This window comes from Vanellus vanellus, assembly GCF_965231255.1.
Source record: "Vanellus vanellus genome assembly, chromosome: 3".
Lineage (NCBI taxonomy): Eukaryota > Metazoa > Chordata > Aves > Charadriiformes > Charadriidae > Vanellus > Vanellus vanellus.
In genome coordinates this window covers 37,423,632-37,445,812 of record NC_138907.1, presented here as the reverse complement: position 1 = coordinate 37,445,812, position 22,181 = coordinate 37,423,632, and the positions used below count along the sequence as shown (strand labels likewise).

Below are 22,181 nucleotides of genomic sequence, written 5' to 3'. Positions count from 1 at the left end.
AATTTCCAGATTGCACACAGTGAACTGCAGTGGAATGCTAAAGTCAATGTATGCCTGATGCAAGACATGGATTAATCATCTGAATAAAAATAACACAGTTAAAATGCTTGTTGTGATACTGCTGTCTTCTTGAAAATGTTAGTATGACTTGCTTAAGTGTATTTTTAATTACTACTTTAAATACACTTTTGCTTTTACTTGCAAATGCGTTTTCAGGCACAGAATCCAACAGCAAGTGACTTTCCATTGCCAAGTGTGCCCTCAAAGATAGTTGTCCAGTCAATGTCACTAAGGACACACCATGACTGTAAATTCATCCAGTTTTCATTTTCCCCTGATAATTCATTTTCCACATTTCAACACACTGACCTTCTATGCATCAAAGCTCTGCTGAGGCAACAGAACAGCGCCCTGTGCCCCAGCATTCATCACGGGCTGCGATTAAGCATCCTAGGGGTCAGAATCTGGGGTCCCACAGCAAAGCGCGCTTGCGCTGTTCTACAGAAATTACTCTCTATTCGTTCCCAAATACTACATCGTGTGCCTGATGAAAAGTTTCCATGCAGATTAAATTGCCAGCAGTGTTCACCTCAACCTTTGCCTTCTTTTCATCAGGCTGAATTTGTTCCATAAGTAAGTCCTCTGGAAAAAATTCCACTGTTTACATTTTTCCTAAATTTAAGTATTTCCATAGTTGAACAGCTTTTGCCTTAATGGCCTTAGCATTTTAGTTCAGTTCGCATATGTAAAGAAAATATTTCAGAGTTCTTATTCAGCACCATCTTCTCATCCTCATTTAGGCCTTTGTGTATGACTTGTTATTTATATGACATCTGAGGAAAAAGACAGCTCTTCTGAATCTTACAAGTGCCATTTTAAGGCGTGTATCAGAAAAGATTATTTGCTCTTTGCTTTCTTGTTAAAATACTATTTCGCCATTTGTATGACCATTCTGTATACTAAGTCCTCTGCCCTGAGTCAGTTTTATCATAGAATCATAGAAATGCTGACCAGGAGGGACAGCTGGAGGTGATCACCCTTTAGCTTGCTCTTCCCCAAATGAAACATCTAGCTCCCTCAACAACTACAACTGCTCACAGAATACATGACCGAGGTCCCCTACATCACCATGGTTTAGACTCCGTGCTTCAAGCTAATTGCTTTCTCCCTTTTGTCTCTAGTCCCAGCTATGTAGCAATGTTACCATGGATACCCTGCGTTTATAGCTTACTTCAGTTACGAGACATAATTTGTGCATTTTAATTTACTCAAAACCAAAACCATTTTACAATAGGTGAAGAAAATAAGGAGAAAAACTGAGCACAGGTCCTGTTTCACTTCTAAAAGGCCGGCTATTGCCAGGTTATCTCATACTTGCAGTAAAACCATTAATCATCATAAACTCATTTTGTCTAAAAGCAGAGGTAATATATTTTTCCATGTAAATCACTTCATTGCCATGACAGAATGATGTCAGACAGTCTAAATAGGTGATCTAATAAATTTGCCTTTTGGAACATAGTTTAGCATTAAAGGTTACTGGGGGGGCAGGGCATGATTGATGTCAGCTGCTGGTAAGGAAAATTTGGTTTTCATTTCCATAAAACAGACCTAAATACTCTATTGTCACAGACACACTTTTACAGACTGAGAAAATATACACGTAACTTAATACTGGAGCGCTAAGAACCCAAGACCTTTCTAGAATAAAAATCTGTAATTTGTAAAAGATCATTAAAATAAAAATTAACTTCGCAAGTTGTATAGTATCATCCCTCTTTTTAAGGACAATTTTTAAGCAATAATTCAGCCCTTCATGTTCACCATTTGTACCTGTACATATAGTTGAATACACAAATTCTTTTAACTGAAATTAGCTTTGCATCTTATTTGTCTATGTGAATTCTGTAAGAATTCTCAAACAATTAAAGAGTAGTACAGGAGAGAAATAGAATTTTATTTCTCCCCTGCAAAAGCAACGAACCTTGCTTGAATTGCAGTCTATACCTTAACCAGGTTGCAACTATTTACTGAAATCCTACAACAGCATGGTAGAACGAATATATATATGGCATCATGGAAAAGAGGACTGTGACAAAATCTTAAAGTCAAAGCTGTTACTCCCTGTTTCTTTGTATAAGATCTTTCCAAGTTAAGCTTTGGAAGAAATTACTGACTTTGGTCTGATTCAAACAATTTTTTTTCCTATTTGCTCTTTTCTTCTTTTGGGGAAAACAGATGAAAAGCGAACTGGAGAAAATAGATCAAAAAACCTATGATGTTGCACATAGCTTTAATCCCTATTCCTTACTGCAGCAGTGGGTGCGTACACTCAGAAAGCATAGCTCTGCCGGGTAAGGCATAACAATTCTCTTTCCACACAGTTGATCTAATCAGAGGTGTGCTACAGCCCACGCAGACCAGCAGCAATGAAAGAAGCACATCCCCTTTAGAACAGCTGTCTCATATACAGCTAAAACAAAAAGCTGGATATCTCCTCAGCATTTATCCAGCTCTTAAAATGAGTTTCACAGCCTCTAATGAGCACCGTGGTTGCAGGGTTGTAGCTCTATCAGCCTCCCACCAGCTCCTTTAAAGCCAGCTTCTTGCACATAAGACTTGTAGATCTTTGCTTACAAATTAGACACCCCAAAGAAACAAATGCCATCTTGCAGAACACCTAGTCTGGGCAACAAGGGAACAAACTTAAAAATGTGGATTGGTTCATTATTTGTTTCTTTTCCTGTTCAAATTATACTGCAACACCTGACTCCAAAGGAGAAGCAATTTTGTCAGGGCAGTTTATTTCTGTGAAACAGTTCACCAGGTCTGATATTTAACACAAATGTTTTAATTACCCAATTCATCCTGAAGGGACAGTACACAGCCATGCGAGACAGTGGGAAAGAGGATGGGAATGAGGGAATGATGGGAACGAACCTTGGGAATGAGGATGGTCCCATTTCCCTCACTTCAGAGCTGCACTCCTGCAGCTCAGCTGCCAGATGAGCTCCAGTGCTCATCTGACCACCGCCATCACCGTGACAGTGTCATCCTCAACTTGACAAAAAGCTGCCTGTAAAAAGAGGAACTTGTCAGGAACTGGCTCCTGCCAAGGGAAAGGTCTCCTGGGCATCAGAACAACCTCCAAGGAAGGAGCAAGGCGGTGCAGATGGAAGCAAGGCAGGAGGGCAGGATGGTGAGAACTCTCATTTTCAGAGGCAGTGAGCTGTTTGGCCAGCTCAGCTGCTCACGCAAGTACAGCCTCAGCTCTGCTACCTTGCTAATTTTTAAACTTACCCTATAACTGTCAGTTTCCTTCTCTGCAAAAAAAAAGATAATTCAAAATCTATTAATAGATTTTAATAGATCCTTAAAGTAATTTCATTCATTACAACAGGACAGTTTCTTGGTGAATTCAGCCTAATCTTTTCACCAGTGATGTTTATTCATTTTTATTCTGCTTGATTAGCTCATCAATTTTAAATTTCTCTAGATGTGCTCTGAAATACATTTTTTAGGTAAGACATATCATAAACGTGCCCGTGCACCAGGAAAACCTTAGTACATAATACAGGATTAAAAAAAAACACAAAAAAACCCCACAAACAATACATCACCAGTAAAGAATCTTCATGAATACACACAAAAACCAAACAGAAATCTTTCTTCTTCCATAAGTCTGCACACTGTCCGGCAATCCTTCTGCCTCTCACATGACACATCAAAATAAAAACCAACCATCTCAGAGACAATAAATCTCCCCCCCCCCTTCTGTTCTTATCCTTCATAAAGACAGAGATTGTATTTCTGTAGTTGTATTTGTGTGCCAGCCCACTGATCACAGCAGAAAAGCAAAACCAAATAAAATAATTCTGCTTTGTTCTGATAGGGATGACATGGTCTCTCTCCTGATGTGTTTTGGTAAGCTTCACCAGTTTGCCAACACTGGTAAGGGAAAAGGGAAAGAATATAGATTAATGTGCAATACCAAGTGCTTTGGATTATCTATAGCTGCATATTGGTTCAGTGGCATTTTGGCAGATGCCACCTTAAATGAGAAAAACCCTTGGCAGCAATCAGTCAAGATCTGGGACTCCCAAAATGGAATCTTTACTGCTGACTATCAAGAGATGCAACACAGAATCAGACCCAAAAATTATTGACTAAAACAAGCATGAATTCCACTCACTAAACCATTTGAAACTCAAACACTCTGTTCTCAAGTGCTGTTTCCCTGTGTGACTCCCTTTATCAATACATAGATTTTTTTCATTCACTTATCTTGTTCTCACTGCAAAAACTATTAAAACTTTAGCAATGTTTGCATTGTCCTTTCCCTTCTATATTCTCCTTGCTTATGCAAAGCTTGACTTCCTTCTTTAAAAAATGGTCTCTTCTGGTAATGTGAGGTCCTTCTCTCCAGACTAAGTAGTCTTTAGTACTTACCTCATACTTGGATGCCTAATTCTCCAAACTCCTACAGCATTTCCCAGGTTAACAGTAAAAATGTCACCATTTTTTCCTAAAATGGCAGCCTAAATAATCCCATTCCATCTAAATTATTTTTCAAGCTCTCCACCTTTCTGCCCCTTTTAAGAAGAAAATATAAAATGGAATTCAGTAATTGAAACAATGATATACTTGAGCAATATGTTAATGTAATGTTTAAATTGTAACGACAATAGTAATACAAATGAAAAGGGAAATGTACGCACACATTCTCCATATTCCGTTCAACTTAGACTGCAGCTGACAGCCTTGTATTTTCTTCAGCAAAACTGAGTACTCATATTTTTATAGTCCTTGATGTTGATAAAGGTAGTGTATTTTTAAAATCCATACTGAGGCTCATTATCATCTAAAGCCATGCTAAAAGCTGACAATTAAACCTGCCAGCTATGGATATAGTAAATTCCCTCACCCTACTACATGCTGAAACCAACTACTTTTTTTTTTTTTAATTCACAGTATTTTGGTGTGCATGTGTGTCTCACTCTAATCATTTTCTGTCAGGTGCACTGCAGCAAGCCAAAGAATAGCATTAACCAATTCGCAACACTGTTGCAATCAGCATTTGCTGAAGTAAAGCTTCTCTTTCCTCTGTTTTTGACATCCCAGTGACTGCACTGCAGAACTGCTCTAACCACTGCACTTACAGGTGACAACATGCTGATATCTTATTTAAATTCTGCTAGGGCACCATCTGCCCTGTACTTGAGCTATGAGGCTGAAACACTCTGTATTCCAAGACAACCAAGAGGTCTTTTGGGGGAAAGGATGCAAATTGGGATCGGGGGTGGAGTGAAAAGAACATGGACTACATTTCATTCGCTTGGGAAATTCTGTTGCACTCTGAAAAAACAACGCAGATTCCAAAATAGTCTTGCTCAACCCCTGAACCTCTTGTCCAGATGCTTAACCTCTACCAACAATGCTGCCACAATTTACCAGGCGGTTCTTTCAGAACATGACTCTTAGCATAAAATGCTACCATTAATAATTATTTTCCTTGTCAGTAACAATAATGTATCAGACCTCTTAAATGTTCACCTGCTCCTCTTATTCATCACCTCCTGAACAAGATACTAGAGCTCTTAATATACATGTATGTAAATTGGTACAGCCTGATCCCTCACTCAGCTAGCAACATCCATTTCCATTGCCCATTTACCCTTTGCTCCACAAACACATTCATGCTATCTTTCACACTGCATTATGAACAAAATAAAGAAATAACCTTCCAGGCTTGTCTGCAATGCCACTTCTCAACACTCTTTTTCTCATCCTTTTTCAGTATCTGCCGTGACAGCTCCCGCAATGTACTGATTGTATATACATGGAGGGTTTGCAGCAATTTCTTTTACGTAGCATTCAGATCTTTTTATTAAAAAGATAAAATCAGACAAGATGCAGCTGTTCACACAGCTGGCTTATGAAAATATTATTTCCTCTGCCTCTTACCATGTTAACTCTCCACAGCATCTCCAAGTGCGTCTTACAACTACTCTTACCTTCCCATCTTAAACACTGAAAGAGTTCTTGTCAGGGCCCCTAGTGCACTAACAGACCTTAAACGCCCTTGGCCAGCCCCACCTGGGGCCTCCACACACACCTCTGCCCCTGGGCCCAGGAGCTCTATTTAAGCCCAGCCCAGGGCCACTGGTCTCTGCCTGAGCTCACCTGTCACCATGTTGGTCTCCAGCTCTGCCACAGCCATGGACCCTGTTGATCCCCAGCCCTGGGCTGGCTTGACCTCGGACCTGCCTCCTCGCTGTAAGTTTGCATGATGACCTGGGCTGGGTTGAACCCCACCAGAGCCCGTGCCTTGCTCAGGCGCTGTAGGCAGCCGGCCCTGCCCTGCCAGCAGCGGGACCCCCCCTCAGCTGGCTGGCCCTAAGGAGCAGCTAGCACTCACTGTCCCATGACAGTCCCGTAGAAAGGACAATTACCCAATTCCTCTGCTTCTGATTTTTAGGCCTTGTTTTAATACAGTTCATTAAAAACAAGAAAATTATCCTTGGCAATGAGTAAGCAAAGCAGTTCCAATGCCATACTTAGTTTAGCTTACTGTTTCTCTGGAAATCAATGCAACCAATGATAGGACAAGGGGTAATGGATTCAAGCTGGAACACAAGAGGTTCCACTTAAATTTGAGAAGAAACTTCTTCTCAGTGAGGGTGACAGAGCACTGGAACAGGCTGCCCAGGGAGGTTGTGGAGTCTCCTTCTCTGGAGACATTCAAAACTCGCCTGGACGCCTTCCTGTGCAACCTCATCTAGGTGTTCCTGCTCCGACAGGGGGATTGGACTAGATGATCTTTTGAGGTCCCTTCCAATCCCTAGCATACTGTGATACTGTGAAATCGACAAACTACTTCATACTGAGTTTGCAATAGTGACTGGCACAGCAGGGTCTATGAGAGGTGCTACCCTAATATGAATAAATAACAACGCGACTTTGGAAATTCAAAAAGAAAGGACCTCATCCTTCATTTATGTGAACCTGAAAACCATTATTGAAGTGTCCTCTATTCTAAAAACTGTATCTACAAAGAGGAAAAATTGCAAGTGCTCTATTATGTGAGCACTCTCTTTGTAAGCAAAGCTCAAGCTGTTGGCACTGAACTGCACTGTCAACATCAGGGGAAAAAACTGTCACTGTTTTCTTGCATTCGGTGAATGCAGATGAACCGCTGTTAAGAGAAGTCCTTCTTGTTTTCATTTCATCCTGTGGCTTCCTCCAAGCTACTTGCAGCTTGAAGATTATCCTGTGCTGCACTAGCCAAGTTTCTCGCATTTGAAATCTACCAGCTGCCAGAATTACACATAAAACCAATGCCTTACACCATACAGCAACATTTATCAACAAGACATCGCTTTCCCTTTTCAATTAGTCATTTGAATATAAAAACAATAAGAAAATTTAAAGGTAGGTATTCCACCTGAGAAATCTGTAAAATTTTCTGAGACCAGATATCTGACTACAATAGTACTGAAGCGTGGCTGCAAAAAATCCCACATGCTGCTGCATTAGCACACAAAGCAGTAAGCTTTAGCACTGACTTTATTTAAATTGTAATTATATTTTACTTCATCTTCTTCAAAAAGTCACACATTACAGCAGCTGTGAAGTCACTCATGCCTAGGGAAATTATGAAGACTGTAGAAATACTAGGACATCATTATTTCTGGGAACTGAACCTTTTCCTGTGTCTCAGACTATTCTTCCATCTTGAACTGTATTCAAACACGTACATGAGCAAGGAATCTATCTCACTTTTAGTTCTGGTGTATAGATAAATATCACTAGGATGAAAAAAAGATCAGAACAGGGATAGCTGGGTTTTTTAAAAAAGAACCAACAAGACAGCTAACTCATCTTCTTGTCATATTCAGCAATTTTTCTATGAATCCTCAAGAACTTGGAGATTTCCACAGTATAGCCTTTTCAGCAGTTACTTCTGGCCATGGCTGCTGCTTTTTGCTGTATGAAGGGCAAGGAGGAGAAAAGCTTGGCTGGCCCCAAGCTCTTGGTGGGTTCCTTCAGAAGTTCTGAATGTCACCTACAACCATTCTTGCCATGAAAGCTTAATTTCACATTCCCTTGGGTTAAAATGTGAAGCCAGCTACAACCGATTTAGGAGTCCTGCAAGTTATACAAATGAATAAACTAGTAGTAATGTCTTATTTATGTTTACTAATTTGCTTTAGGTTTCTTTACAGAAAAGCAACAAGACAGAATGTTTTATATTTGATTTCCACTATCGGCATAGCTCTGATACCCGAGAGAAAGTTTTGTACAGAAATGTTCAAAGGAAACGCCTCTAAAACTGATTATTTCTGATTGGCTTGAATCTGTTACCATTGCTGCAAATTATTAGCTGGGGTTTTTTGTTGCGACTTTTTTTTTTTAAAATTAACGTATGATTACCTTTAAAAAAGAAAATTCTGGCTTCAAACACTCATCCTGAGACTGAAGGCCTACCCCCTCAACAGCATTTTTAAAATTGTAACTTAGAATTGCGGCCTCTTACACAGTGAGGAACAGGAATGCATTCCTTAAATAAACTCTGTTCCAAAAGTTGACAACTGTTTTCCTGGGTCCAGACAAAGCATTAAAAGTGAAAAGGAAGTGGCCAGTGCTGCTGCAGGTTGGAACTACCATGAAGGTGCCTGTGTGGCAGCAGCAACTTTCAATTTCATTGAAATATATAGAACCTAATGGCTACATTCAGCTATTCTTTGCAAGGGCAGGTGTGGCAAGAGTATTTTAATGAGACTATTTCATTTTTGCCATTTTTTTTTTTTTAGTTTAAACGATAAACTTTGCAGGTCCATGGACGATACTACATATCTTACTCATAAACCCCTGTTAGGCCCTGCTACCAATCAAAGATATTTCAGTAAGAGTATATATTGCATCCCAAGATAAATTAAGAAGACACAAAAAGAAAAATCATTGTCAACTTTGCAATCCAAGGATTTTGGCAAATGTGACTCAACAGAAAATATAAAGCCTTTCCCCTTTCATCTCTGCCTCTCACACTTTCTCTTTAGCTAGTATTTTTTATAGAACTTTTTGGTTTTTTTAAGACTGTGCTAGTAACCTGAAGCAAAGCAATGAATCCTCCATGTTAGAAAGTCTGGAACGCACTGACAACAACTAGCATTACAATGACAGACACAGAAAAACATTACAAAGAGAATCATTGTACATCAGAATCCAATCTTCCTCTTCCTTCCCCAGAAGACGTCAGCATGAGTTACAGTCACAACTATCATCAGAGATGAAATCTGGAGATTTTAAGCTACACATTTTTATTGATGAAAAGAAAACTTGAATGTAAGCTTGTCACATAATGAAAGAAATTTATACCACTAATTGCAATACAGGACAAAATTGAACCATGACAGCGGCTTGCATTGCCAATGGCAGTAGAATTTCACCTAGATGCACGTGGATACTATGGCACTGGCAAAGCAGTAATATGTATAAGTACAAAAAACTACATTATACAAAGAGAAATTAAGAGATAGAAAAATTTACTCGGAAAAGTAAAGATTTTCCAAATTTGTGTGTTGTGAGCAGAAATTTTAAGGACCGTGGTGATATAATTAAATCAGGAGGTTTGCATACACAAGAGTTAGTGAGGCCTGGCTTCCAACCAATTTGTTTCTCAGCTGACTCAGCTGCAATTGAAGTTTTTTTCTGCTCTCAGGGCATTCAGTGGTTCCCCACTCCCACCCCCACACCCCTCACCCCACTAAGCTGAGGCCTCTGTTACATAATAATACAAAAGTTTTCATGCAGGAGACACAAACTGGGGCTGTTGTATTTCTCTTCTCCTTATCTACCCAGCTTTTCACAAACCTAGAAAAAACTTAATAATCTTAGAGACAAGTTATGCTTCTGTTTAAGTCTGGCTGAATGCGGCCAGTGGGTTCTGAATGTACTAAATGAGGACAGTCAGTAAGACCAGACTGCATAGATCTGTTTTCCCTAGGAAATCAGGCTAGGAAGAACAGTAATTCAGGGGCTGGATAGTTTCTTTCTGCTCCCTTACGTTAAGTGCTCTGTTTATTTTCAATCGTACGTAGGAGTAAGATGTTAGTATTATCCCATTATTGGGGTTTGTTAATACATTTTTATGTATCATCATCATCCAATAGACTGTAAAGTCTATTTATTTAGGCAGTGAGTCTGAACACTCTGTTATTAGTCCAAGCTTCTGGCAGGATCTTTTCCTGGAGGTTAAATGGCATCTTTCCAAATTGCACCTTGGCAGAGATTTTGGCTGTGCTTAGACCCATGGGATTTCGCTATTTTTGTATTTCTAAGTCATTAAGCAACAATAAAATCCTTATGATATCTAATGTATTGAGTTTTACAACAATTATTCTAGTAGTATGACGATAACATAGTTTATAATGTCTTTTAAATTTTGCTCCCACATGCTGCATTACCTTCCAGCTTACGTGTCAACTATCTCAAGGCTTTACATTGTGACAACAGGTACTCTGTACATTCTGAGTGTGGGACCTTCCTACAGCAGGACAGTCTGTGTATTTTGATACTAGTCCTTACCATAAATAGGACACTGGTCCTAGGAAACTAGTATTTTGATACTAGTCTTTACCATAAATAATATCAGAGAATATAGTAACTGCTATAGATTTTTTAAGCTTGTTTGCAAAGGCTGGAATAATGCAGTAATATCTAAGACTAACTGAAATATCCGTATACATGCTAAGGTGAGACAGTTTTGACTTATAGCAACTTTATAGCGAACTTGAAAAATAATTCTAGGTAACATAGATGACAAAGAATTACATTTTCAATTCTAGGGTTCAACAGCCAGCTACTGAAATTAGCTCCTCCTCTCCCAAATGCCCCCTGTGCAAGTCTGAAGCAGTTAAAAGATTCTGTATTTGGAGTTTAAGTCTGAAGATACTTGCAAATGTTGAAAATTAACTATCATCTCCAACAGCACTAAAACAGAAATGTACTGTATACTAAACCAATAAATACGAAGCTTCTCTGCTATTAGCCTATGCACTCAATGCAGAGACAGAACACAGGATTGGAATACCTGAACACTCGGCCATTAAAGTAAACAGGGGACACGTTCAAAACTCAGTTCATTTGTCAACCTGACAGCAGCTGGAAGATTTCTGCATGCAAAATATACAAGCATCTGGCTATCAAGAATATTTAAGATCCTACCTATTGATCTCCTTCATCTGCTTAAATTAATTCAAGATGTTAAGATGCCAAAAAAACGGTTATTAAAGATCCCACACATATAAAACTCAAATTCCAATATGCAGTAAGAAGATGATACAAATACTACTAAACAAAACCAGCAGCAGAGTTCCCAAATAACTGATTGAAAACCTGGAAAGACCAAAAACTTGACTGCCAGAAATGGAGGACAGTATGGCTTAATAAAAAGAGAGACAGAATACACTTTGTGACTTTGTCAAGAAGGACTTTAAGGAGAAAATCATTGGAAGGAGACATAAGGAACTAGAAGATGGGGAAAATGCGTTTGTGATTCTACTACATGTTTAAAAAAAAAAGAGATCAAGACACACTATTACTTACAAGTATAAGCTAAGGGTAACTTCTCTAAAAAGGACCAATAGTCTCTGCAAAAGTCAGGTTTCACATACTAAATTCCTGTAGCAGATTCATTTAAGTTACAAACTGGAGGGCTTCACAACATAAATGAACATATATTGCTACACTAACTAGGCGACTTAAAGATACAAGTCTTATCTTACCATTATTTATTCATTTTTAAGAGTGCGGGACAAAAATCAAGTCCCCAACACCTACTTCTATTCTTCCAGAAACAACTGAACTATAGCAAGGACACCACCTTTATCCTGTACCTTTCTTCCCTTTTTAGTACTAGCATAGAAATTTTATGGCTTGAAAATGAGATGTAAATAGAAATAGCTATTATTCTATGTCAGGAGCAGAAATGACATTAGAGGAGAATCGGTTCACACTAGAAGCCAGACTAAATTAAGTCTTGACCTATGCCACACTGTGATGCTATCAGAATCTGGATCCATGCCAGTTAGTCTCAATGTTGCCTCTGCAATCTAAATTTGGCTATTAAAAAATATACTTATCTATAGAAAAGAAGGAAGGCAGCACACAATTGTTGATAACCCTTGTAAGTTTACAGAAAAGTAAGAATGTATTATTTTAAAAGATGAAATGCCTAATGCCATTAAGACTGAATAATACATCACTTTTAAAAACCCCAATAAAAGAGTAGCAGCAATTTCCAATCAAAGCTGTAATTCTACCTAGTCTTTCTAAGGTCATACAAGTGTCATTCCCACGGTGTTATTATTCATTTTGGGGCTCTACCTGAGTGCAGAGTGGGGACTGAGATAACGAGCTAAAAGAGGAGAGCAGGGGAAGAAGAGAAGGAAAAGTTTTTTGTTGTTGGGTTTTTTTAGAAGCATTTCACTAAATGCTTTGAGTTATTTGTCTAAAATCATTAGACTAAAAAATATTGAAGTATGATAGAGCAGCACCGCAAATGCAATACATAGTTTTAAGCAACACACAAGCTTATTTCTCAGATCACAAGCATTTCTGGAAAGATCTTATCTCCCTTTTCCTGACTACACCTTCAACAGAGCAGACCGGTAAAGCTCTATACTGATGAAAGTCGTTCCTATGCCAGAACAGCTGCAAAGTGTGTACCGTAGCCATCAAATGTGAATGCAACCTTCTCCCATCAAGGTGGTTCAAGCTTCAGATAAAAACTTAATAAGAGACAAAAATCACAAGGAAAAACCTTCATCAGGGAAGTCAGGAGATCATTTAGGCAAAATTCCTACCTTCAGAAGACCACAAAGTCTGAACGTGTGTACTGAACATCCTGTACATCCTCTTTTGCAACAATTACAAATGGGTAGACTATCATGAACTCTCTTCAGACTTCTCTTTTTTTGACTAAATACCATCCTAACTCTTTTCTCATGAGTTAGTTCATAAAGAAAAAAGCAACATTGAGAAAGAAACCAGGGAGAAATTGAGAATTACCAATTAACAGAAAAAATAAAGCTAAGAAATTTAAGTGAAACCTTCTGGTTCCCTAACTCTTTAGCCGCTGCCAGAACAGAACAAAACCAAACCAAACCAAGCCACCTGTCCCTAAGGTTCAAGAAATCTTAATGAATTTGTCTCTCAGCATTCAGAGACCCTGTGATGACACATTTACTTAATTTCATTGAGGAAATTTTAAGTTATCATATTTGATTTCTGTCATGAAAAAAAATACTCTTTAAAATGTATGCATTTTCACTACTCTGAAAAGCTCTTGCTGAAAAAATTAATTTGTAAATGGGTTCTAAGAAGGATTATTTGACAATAAAGGAAAAACCTAGCTAAACACTTTTACAAAGTTTAACTGCATTAAAGGTTGAAATGGCATGTGACCACCCAGCATGGGAATAATGAATTGGCTCTCAGCCTTAGAATTACTGCCAACTCCAAAGGAAAACTTGAATCAAATAACCTAAGCTTCAGCTTCCTGGATAAGAAAAGGCAAGGCACGGGCTCATAAAGTTTAAAAAAGAAAATCTGGACAAGAAGATCTGAGAATATTATCAAGACACAGGTAGCAGCAGAGACCCAAAACCTATTCCTTGGAAGTTCTAAGAAAAGACATTTTATTCAGGAAGGCACTATCACCATGCCTCTTCAGCCTGAGCTCTCCTCATCTTGTGCGGGCTTATCAATTTTTAGAAGCAAATCCTGTAGGACTTTTGCCAGACGTCAAGAGTCATATGCTTTTAGCCCGAGTGTGCTGACAAGAATTTGGCGGTAATACCAAGATACACCTGAAAAGTCCTTGTGAATAACACAGTGAGTAACAATTCTAAGGACTTTGTGGAAGGACAGATCACCCACTGTGTCATCAAGATTACAGAAGATGAGAACTAAGTGTAAAGGCAGGAGGCCTCAAATTCTGGAAGCATCTGGAAGTGACAGACATTTAATCTCGACAATAACTTGTACAGTATTTATGAGAAGTTACTGTTTTACAGTATTTTCAAATGTGATTTTGAATAACATGGAGCATCACTGAAGATGCTGTTGGTTCTCTAAAGTTTGAGGTAGGCAAAACTGACTGCAAATGTTGGAAGTTGCAAAGAGAAAGGTTCTAGCGAAATAAATAACTAGATTATAGTGGAGGGAAGTGCATGGAGAGGGAATATTCACAGTTAAAACACCAGTAGGTCTGACCTAAGCACACGAAATTGAGGATGAATTTAAAATTCCTATAACAGCAGCTTTTACAAACAGTGGCTCATTGTTAGAAGTGTCTTAATAAGTGTCTATGCTAATAATAATTACTTTAAACTTACCAAACCTTTTTTTACAGGTAGCGGTTTACTCGTAGTCCACAATGAGATCATCTGTTTCAAAAGGTTTTAGGAAAAAAACCCTACAACAGAAGATAAATACTGCATCAAAACAGCAGCACAGGTACCTTGCAAGGTGACATTCAACATCCTTGTTCAGATACCATAGCAGCACAACATGTGACATGGATAATTTTCTTACACTTTTGAAAAAAAGTTAAATGTTATTCTCTGAAAACTCAGAAGGTTTGATTATCTACTTCCTGCTTAGAAATAATAAGAAACACTATGCTAAAATCATGAATCCACACTACGCAGTAGAGTAAAAGTCTGGTTGTCCTTTGAGCCAACAGGCAGAAGCAATCCTTAAATGCAAACCAAACCTGCTGACTATTCTTTGATAAATATATGTATATTCTTCAAATCATTTAGGGAAGCAAGCTTAAGCAGCAGCCTTCAGTAAGTCTGTGGCAAATGGCAACTAATAAACAATCAAAAACATCTTTTACATCAGCAGTAACAATCAGTTCACTTTCAGTCAGGAGTCTACTGATTCCTGCTGGTGTTACTCCTGCCCACATACCTGCTATAGTTTCTAGATGCCTCCAGAACTGAATTGTAGGGGGAAAAAAACCCATGCATCAGGGGAACTGGCAGAGGTGAGAAAGACAGCAAAATATTCCTCATTTTTATTAAGTAATTATGTTTACCAACTCTTTATACCCAGAAAATTTTACTTTACCAGTTTTCCCCGAAAATAAAACCCAGAAAACGATGCAACAGGAATTTTTATTTTAATATTATCAACAAAGCATGCAACTGTATTTTTCACTTATTTACTAAATTCTTAGTTGTATTTTGAAAGATACTCTGTATTCCCTGCCAAAAAAAAATGGGGGAAGATGAAAATGAGTGCTATTTTATATTTTAGTTAGACCTCACTTAAGAATTTATCCATTTAATTTTGGCAAACCTATGTACATTTAATGCAGATCTATTACTTGGAAGATAAAGAAATTTGTTACTGTGTAAGTTACATTTAAACACAAAGAATTAGCCTAATTCCTGACTATTATATTTTTCATACAGAATCACAATTCTGTTGCTGCACACACACAGAGTAAGCAAGTAAAATCGTTTTGATTTCATACATTCTACTCTTAACAGCTAATTTAATAAAATAAACTTCATGAATGTCATTATTTTTCTAACACAGTACATGGAAACTGAATTATTTACTATGTTTTAAGAATTTCTGTAACACATGACTTCCAGGATGAACATTCATTTTTGGTTCAGAGTTGCTGGAACTGACAGCGAGTTGATGGCTATCTATTAACCATATAAATTTCTATCAAATTCCTTGTCAAAACTGATATAAAGAGAATGGATTGTTTCAGGTCGAAAAATAAGCTGAAAAGCAATATTTTTATTTAACTGCATTTTGGTCTTATAAATCTGATTAAAATTAAATTTGAAATTAAGAGCATGTATATTAAAGCCCAAACAGGCAATAACCCATTACAGCCATCTAAATAAAAAGCTGCATTAAGTCTTCCTCAAATTTTAATGATTATGTTAGGTGTGGAAGCATGATGAAAAGACTTCTAATTTTTGAAGGATAACAAACTAAGATTGACAAATACTCTACTTCATGATATAACACACTGCACCTGATAGCAAAATGAATTACAGCCTTTACAGTGCAGTCAGCTTGGGGACATTCATCTTTTCATATCAATAATTTGCCCCCTGCTGTGACGGCCGCCTGGTTTCTGACTTGATTACCTTCAAGTTTCATCGGCAGCTCTGAGAGAACATTTTTATTGTTTCAACTGTTTCATTCAATTTTGAACAAGCAGGAAAGTTTTGGGTTGTTTTTTTTTTGTTTGTTTGTTTGTTTGTTTCCCCCCCCCCCCCCCCCTCTTCTTCTGATGCAGCCACACACGTTAAAAGCGAAGAGCTCGGAAAGGATGGGGCAGAACCGGGTTCCTCTGGGTACCCGGACAGGGGCTGAAATAACCACAGGAGCAGCCCAGGGCACGGCCCTCACCTCCTTTTACATCTTATTAACCCAATTCAACCGCCCGTCTGCATCCAAACCACCCTCAGGCCGGCAGGTACCTATGCAGCAGGAATCCCGCCCGGGTACTAATCACGCCTCACGTTTTCTCTCATCTTAAATCTCCTTCACATCTGAAACGCCATCGTTTCCCTCACCTACGCGGGGGGGAAGGGGGGAGGAAAGGGTTTACACCTTCCAACTTCCCGATCCTGCGCGAACGTCGCCTGAGAGAAAACACGACGAAGACACCACCCGCGAAGTAGGGGAACCCAGCGCGCGCGGGCCGCTCCCCACGAACGGGCCCGGCCCAGGTGCTCCCGGAGCCCGCCCCCGCTGCGAGGCCCGGCCCTGCCCCACCGGCGGCCCGGCCTGCCTCGCCCCGGTAGCCGGGCGCCTCAGCGCGCGCGCACACACACACGTCCCTGTCCCTGTCCCTGTCCCTGTCCCTGCTCGCCTCACACACTACCGCTTCGGGGGCGGGGAGGAAACGCCCCGCCCCCGGGCGAGCGGTTGCGCGTGGGGAGGGAGGGTGCAGCCGGGCTCTTGCCGCGCCTGCGCGGCGCCGCGTCCTCCCGGCGTGCTCGGCGACAGTGTCATGGCGGCTCCCTGCGGCCGGTTCCTGCACATGGGTTGAGGGGAGGCCAGCAGCACCTGTCAGCCTAGGGGCAGCGAGAGAGCGAGCGAGCCAGCTAGCCAGGCGGCAGTGGCGGGGAGCAGGGCGCGGTGCGGGGGCGGCGGGACCATGCTGGCCCTGGAGCGCTCCCTGCTGAGGGGCTTCCTCAGCACGGCGGAGTCCCTGGAGTGGAAGCAGGGCGAAGTCGCGGCGGCAGGTGAGGGGAGGTCCCGGCCCGGCCGGGGGCAGGGGGAAAAGGTGCCCGGCCGTTGCTGCGGGTAGCCGGAACCACCAACGTCTCCGCCGGCCACAGGCTGAGCCGGGGCCGCGGCTGGCGGCTCTCTTTACCCGCGTGTCCCCCTCCCGCCCTTTCTGCCCTTTGCCGGGCTCTGGGGTGCTCCTGAGCTTGGCGGGGCGGGAGCGGCAGTGCCGGCAGTGCTGAGGCGAGAGGTGCAACCGCCGCGCTCGCGCTCCCCTCAGAGTTTATCGGTGGCTACGTGCCGCTCCGAGTGGGCTTCAGGCGGAGAGGCTGCGGCTGCAGCGGTGCCGGCCCGGTGGCCGGGGGGACGCCCCGCCGCCCCGCTTCGTGTCGGAGGCTTGTAATCCCGGTGCGTCCTTGGAGTGGCCCGTGGCCCGGCGGGTGGAAGGCTGCCTGAATTTGGCAGCGGTACGAAACTCGCTCCTCTCGCAAAACATGAGGAGAAAAAGTCTGGCATGAGCTACCTGCTCTGTATTTTTATTAGTTAGTTAGCCATAGTTGCTTGAGGGAACAACGGAAAGTAGTCTCTTGAGGGGTCTCGATTAGGTTGTTAGTGACCCAGCTTTCCTGCAGGGGAACGCAGCAGCTTTTAAAATGTAACATTTGTCATGAAAAGGCACTTCCTTATTTCAGACAGGCTAGGCATACAGGTGGGCCCATTCGTGTGCCGTGCTGTTTAAAATCTTCGGAGGTTGTAGCGTATTGAAAGACTCATTTACCCTTACATGAGCACTTACCGAATTTGGGAAAAGAGCCGTGCAGAGCTACTCAGCTCCGTTTCCTTATGTTATTTCTTATTTAATCTTCATCATTGTACTGTCCAGGAACGTTAGGTGATATGACTGACATCTGTCAGATCCATCTTATCTTTTCACTGAGAGTCATGTATGCTGTTTGTGGTGTGTGATTTTTAGGTTTTGTTTGTTTGTTTTTATATTTTTACTTTTGGTTTGGTTTTTTTTTTTTTTTTTAAGTAGCGTGCTGCTGTTAGATGTGGGAAAGGCTGCTGTTGAAGAAAGGTGTCTTGCGTTAGAGATGGAAAATGATGGAGTTTGTGATGATTCTTAGTTGTCACTTACATAAGCCCTTCTTATTGATGATCCTGAAACTAAATTTAAAGACTATGAATTTGTATTGTGTCTTATAAGAAGCTAAACACAGAATCAAAAGCAGATTTTCGGTGCTTACAGTTATGTTACAGTGTTACTGGAAAGAGAAAAACCTCAGTATTCTTCATTAGTAATCTGACAGCCAATAGTTATTCTACAAACTGTCTGGACAACTATAATCCAATATAAAGAAGTTGTCATTTGGTGAAAGAAAGTCTCCATAAAGCATAAATTGGAGAATGCTTCTCATTATTTCCGTTCTCTGTGAGAGTATGATGTCAGCAGGGCTGCAGAACCATTACTATTATTTTGCATATGCCCTTCCAGGTACAGCTTAAAGTGTTTTTTAAGTCATGATCTCTTGCATCATTCAGTTGATCATTGTTGTAAAGAACAAAATTAAATTGTAGTCAACAGCCTGGTCACAGTATCACAGTATCACAGTATGCTAGGGATTGGAAGGGACCTCAAAAGATCATCTAGTCCAATCCCCCTGTCGGAGCAGGAACACCTAGATGAGGTTGCACAGGAAGGCGTCCAGGCGAGTTTTGAATGTCTCCAGAGAAGGAGACTCCACAACCTCCCTGGGCAGCCTGTTCCAGTGCTCTGGTCCAGAGAGATTAGAATGAATGTCTCTCTGTCACCCATTCATTTCAAGTCATCCATTGCTGCTATTGAAGCTGGTTCCATGCTTGGTCTTCCCGTACGTCTGAAATTTGGAATATGTGTTTTAGCTGTGTTTAGCTTGGGGTTGGTGTTTGGTTCACTTGCTTGCACAGCTGCTGGTTGTGTGGATGTGTACCTGTGCTAATGTTAAATTGGCTAGCTTGGGTACTAATATTAGTGTAGCTATGGTAACACTGAGTGCACGGGAGCTGCAGTCCCCAGCTGGAGTCACAGGTTAATATTAAGGCAGCTATCCTATGCAGACCTCTGCATTTCTTCAGCTGCACCATTACCAGCATCTGGATCAGCTAGTTTAAAACCAGTTAGTATATCTACGTGAGTTGTAGCCACAGCTGCAGCATAGACCGGATACTGATTTTGCTCAAGAATAAAAGGTTTTAACATGGTGAAGTTGTTCTAACAGCTGCTGGATTGATTACAGTGTAGCATATCTGAAGAAAGAAGGGAAGATACATTCTGTGAACAAAGTTGTAGCCTGGATCAAGAATTTTATGGGTTTGAAGCTTCTTAGGAATTAAATGTATAGTATTTCATGACTTCTGTTTGTCTTGAAAGGCTTCAGTGGAGAAACTTTCATGGATCTAAATCTGCCTTAGTAGTTACTCATAAGAATCTGACTCCATATGCAGACTTTTCATTGAGATCATAAACTTATAATAGGAAAATAATTATTTTATAAAGATAAGGTCATATTGCCCATTCTTTGTGAATATTCTGAGCATTTAAAGGAAGAACTTAGTAGTTTCTGCAGTTTTACATGAGAATTTATTCACTGAGCTCTGCAAATATTGAACCATTTTTATTTGTTGCTTTTTCCCTAAAAGGGTTCTCTATTCTGTGAAATTATTGTCTTATCTATAGGATTGAACTGTAACACGCTCATATAAAATATTTTGGAGGAAGAAAACCCTCTTGTGATAATTGAAGTTGTCTTCAACAACTGCAGTGTACATGTTTGAAAGGCCTCCCATGTATTTCCACTGCAAGTTTTTGTCTTGCATCTATCTGACAGTTTGTGTTTCACTGTAACATTAATACAAGTCCTGTAAAATTTATTTTGAGTAAAGTGACACCTGCTACTGCTGTTCTTTGGTTTCAATGCAACTGCACTTTTCCTGCAATGCAAATGAAGATTCATTCCTTGAAAGGGGAGTGGTATATGTTTTGGTTTGAATAAGTCTTGTAAGACAAAGTTGTTTCAAAGTTGATGCTGATTTCTGGTTTGTTTGTTTGTTTTTTTTTCAGAAAGTGGATCATTATTGCAGTTGATTTTTGATGGGAAATACGAGGCAATATTTTCAAATTCAGCCATCCAGAATGTTTTCAGTGCATCTTCTGTGATGGAGGAGAACATTGACAGTTACTTGGAGAAACAGATTCTGGCATACCTGGACTGTTCTGCAGAGGGTGATAACGTGGAAAGGTGGAATTACTGTTTATTATACTGAAGATTAATAGAGGCCATGTTTGGTTTTTACAAACAGCATTTTAAAAATTTTATAGTATGTGACATAGGGCCTCCAAAATTGTTGTTCTGACAAAAAAGCAGAAAACAGATTTCTCAGTTGTTAGCCCCACTCCCTTGAGGGATCCATTCATTATCATTGTTTCTTTCACGGATAGTATTGTGATACAAGGGTTTGTTGAAAACATTAGCTTTATTTACAGTAATTAGGTCTGAAGCTGCTGGTGTAGAGAAGCCAACAAATGTAAATTCATGTTGCCATCTATCATTAAACAACTTATTAACAGTTTTCTCTCTGAAGGATTGCATTATATTTACCTGACTACTTGAAATACTGTGTAATGTTACTGTCTAAGCAATGCCTGTATTTCTAAGTCTGATTCATAGTAAGGTTGTTCTACTCTTCTTAATGTAAAATGAGTAAGGTATTACTTATGGATGCGGTTCATTTATTGATTATTTTCTTCACAAGACTTTCTCTGATAGATTCTCCCTAATTGTACTGCATATGCTAATTATGGCTGTTAAAGAGTCTGACTTTAGTGTTTACAGTTTGCTATGTAAACAATAAACAGACTGAAATCTGTTGCACTAGGGATAGTAGAAGCAGAAAATTATGTATTTATGTGCGTGTGTATGTGTATATATATTTGTTAATTTTAAAAGGTGAGGGTGGGAATTTTGCTGAAAGAAAAGCAAAAGATAAGGGAAGATAAAGATAAAAAGGGGAAGGTAATATATTGCCAGTAAGTGTGGCTGAGTACAAATGCCTGTGTTTTGGTATGACAGACGTAAAACCAAGAGTTTTTGCTAAAATATCAGAGACAAACAAATAGTTGGCACCTCTAGAATATTGTGCTGAGATTTGTTATTAATCATAGTGTGTCAAAAGGTTATCTTCTAGTGTGATACACAATATGATGCACTTCTGTTTTCTGAGTTGGACTGTTCAGAGGTTGTTCCTGTGCATTTTCTCTTTAGGTGTGGGTTTTTTTCCTCTCTCTCTTTTTTATTTATGTATTTATTTATTTCTTGCTTTGTGCTGTTGCTGTTAAATATTAGCTGGAGTTTAGGTGATAACATAGTCCAGAGGAATTTTTCAATATTGCTGTATTCTGTCATCTTGCAATAGTTTATTCTGAATAATGCAGCAAGGAAGGAAAGATCGGTCAGGGCTTGAAACAGACCCAATCCTAATCGTAATCATTGCTCAAAATATGTGTTGCTGCTTGAAATATGTGTTTCTGCCTTTGTGAACCGTTCAGCTTCTTAAAAGCAATCATAACCTATATCATGCACTCAGTAATACATATCCTGTCATGGTGATGTGCCGTCTTCTCCTGCTCCCGCTGTGAGCTATTATTGGCCTATATGCCATTTACAGGACTCTACTGCTGCTACCCTACTGCAGACAGCAAAGCAATTTGTCAGGTGCTCGTACTCCAGCTCTTTGGTCATTGAGGTTGGTTTTGTTCCCTCTGCAACTCTAGGTAGAAGCCCCGTTGCCAGAAGATATGGAGGCAGATCTGCAATATTTAGCCTTTTGGAAGCAGAGGGCTTTCTGCCCAAAATTACAGCCTGGAGTTT

At 40.0% G+C, this 22,181-nt stretch overlaps 1 protein-coding gene and 1 long non-coding RNA gene across 2 annotated transcripts in view; one reads left to right on the top strand and one right to left on the bottom strand.

Annotated features, from left to right (window-relative positions):
* Window positions 1-16,753, bottom strand: part of LOC309670840 — a 35,813-nt gene extending 19,060 nt beyond the window's left edge. The window contains exons 1-2 of the long non-coding RNA XR_014269052.1: window positions 16,654-16,753; window positions 14,400-14,479 (exon numbers count right to left, since the gene is read on the bottom strand). This is a non-coding gene — a long non-coding RNA (uncharacterized lncRNA). The remainder of the gene's footprint in view (window positions 1-14,399; window positions 14,480-16,653) is intronic.
* Window positions 16,754-17,097: 344 nt separating this feature from the next.
* Window positions 17,098-22,181, top strand: part of TTC27 (tetratricopeptide repeat domain 27) — a 126,908-nt gene continuing 121,824 nt past the window's right edge. The window contains exons 1-2 of the mRNA XM_082481738.1: window positions 17,098-17,291; window positions 20,375-20,552. Coding sequence (XP_082337864.1) covers window positions 17,204-17,291; window positions 20,375-20,552 — 266 coding nt within the window. The 5' untranslated portion in view covers window positions 17,098-17,203. The remainder of the gene's footprint in view (window positions 17,292-20,374; window positions 20,553-22,181) is intronic.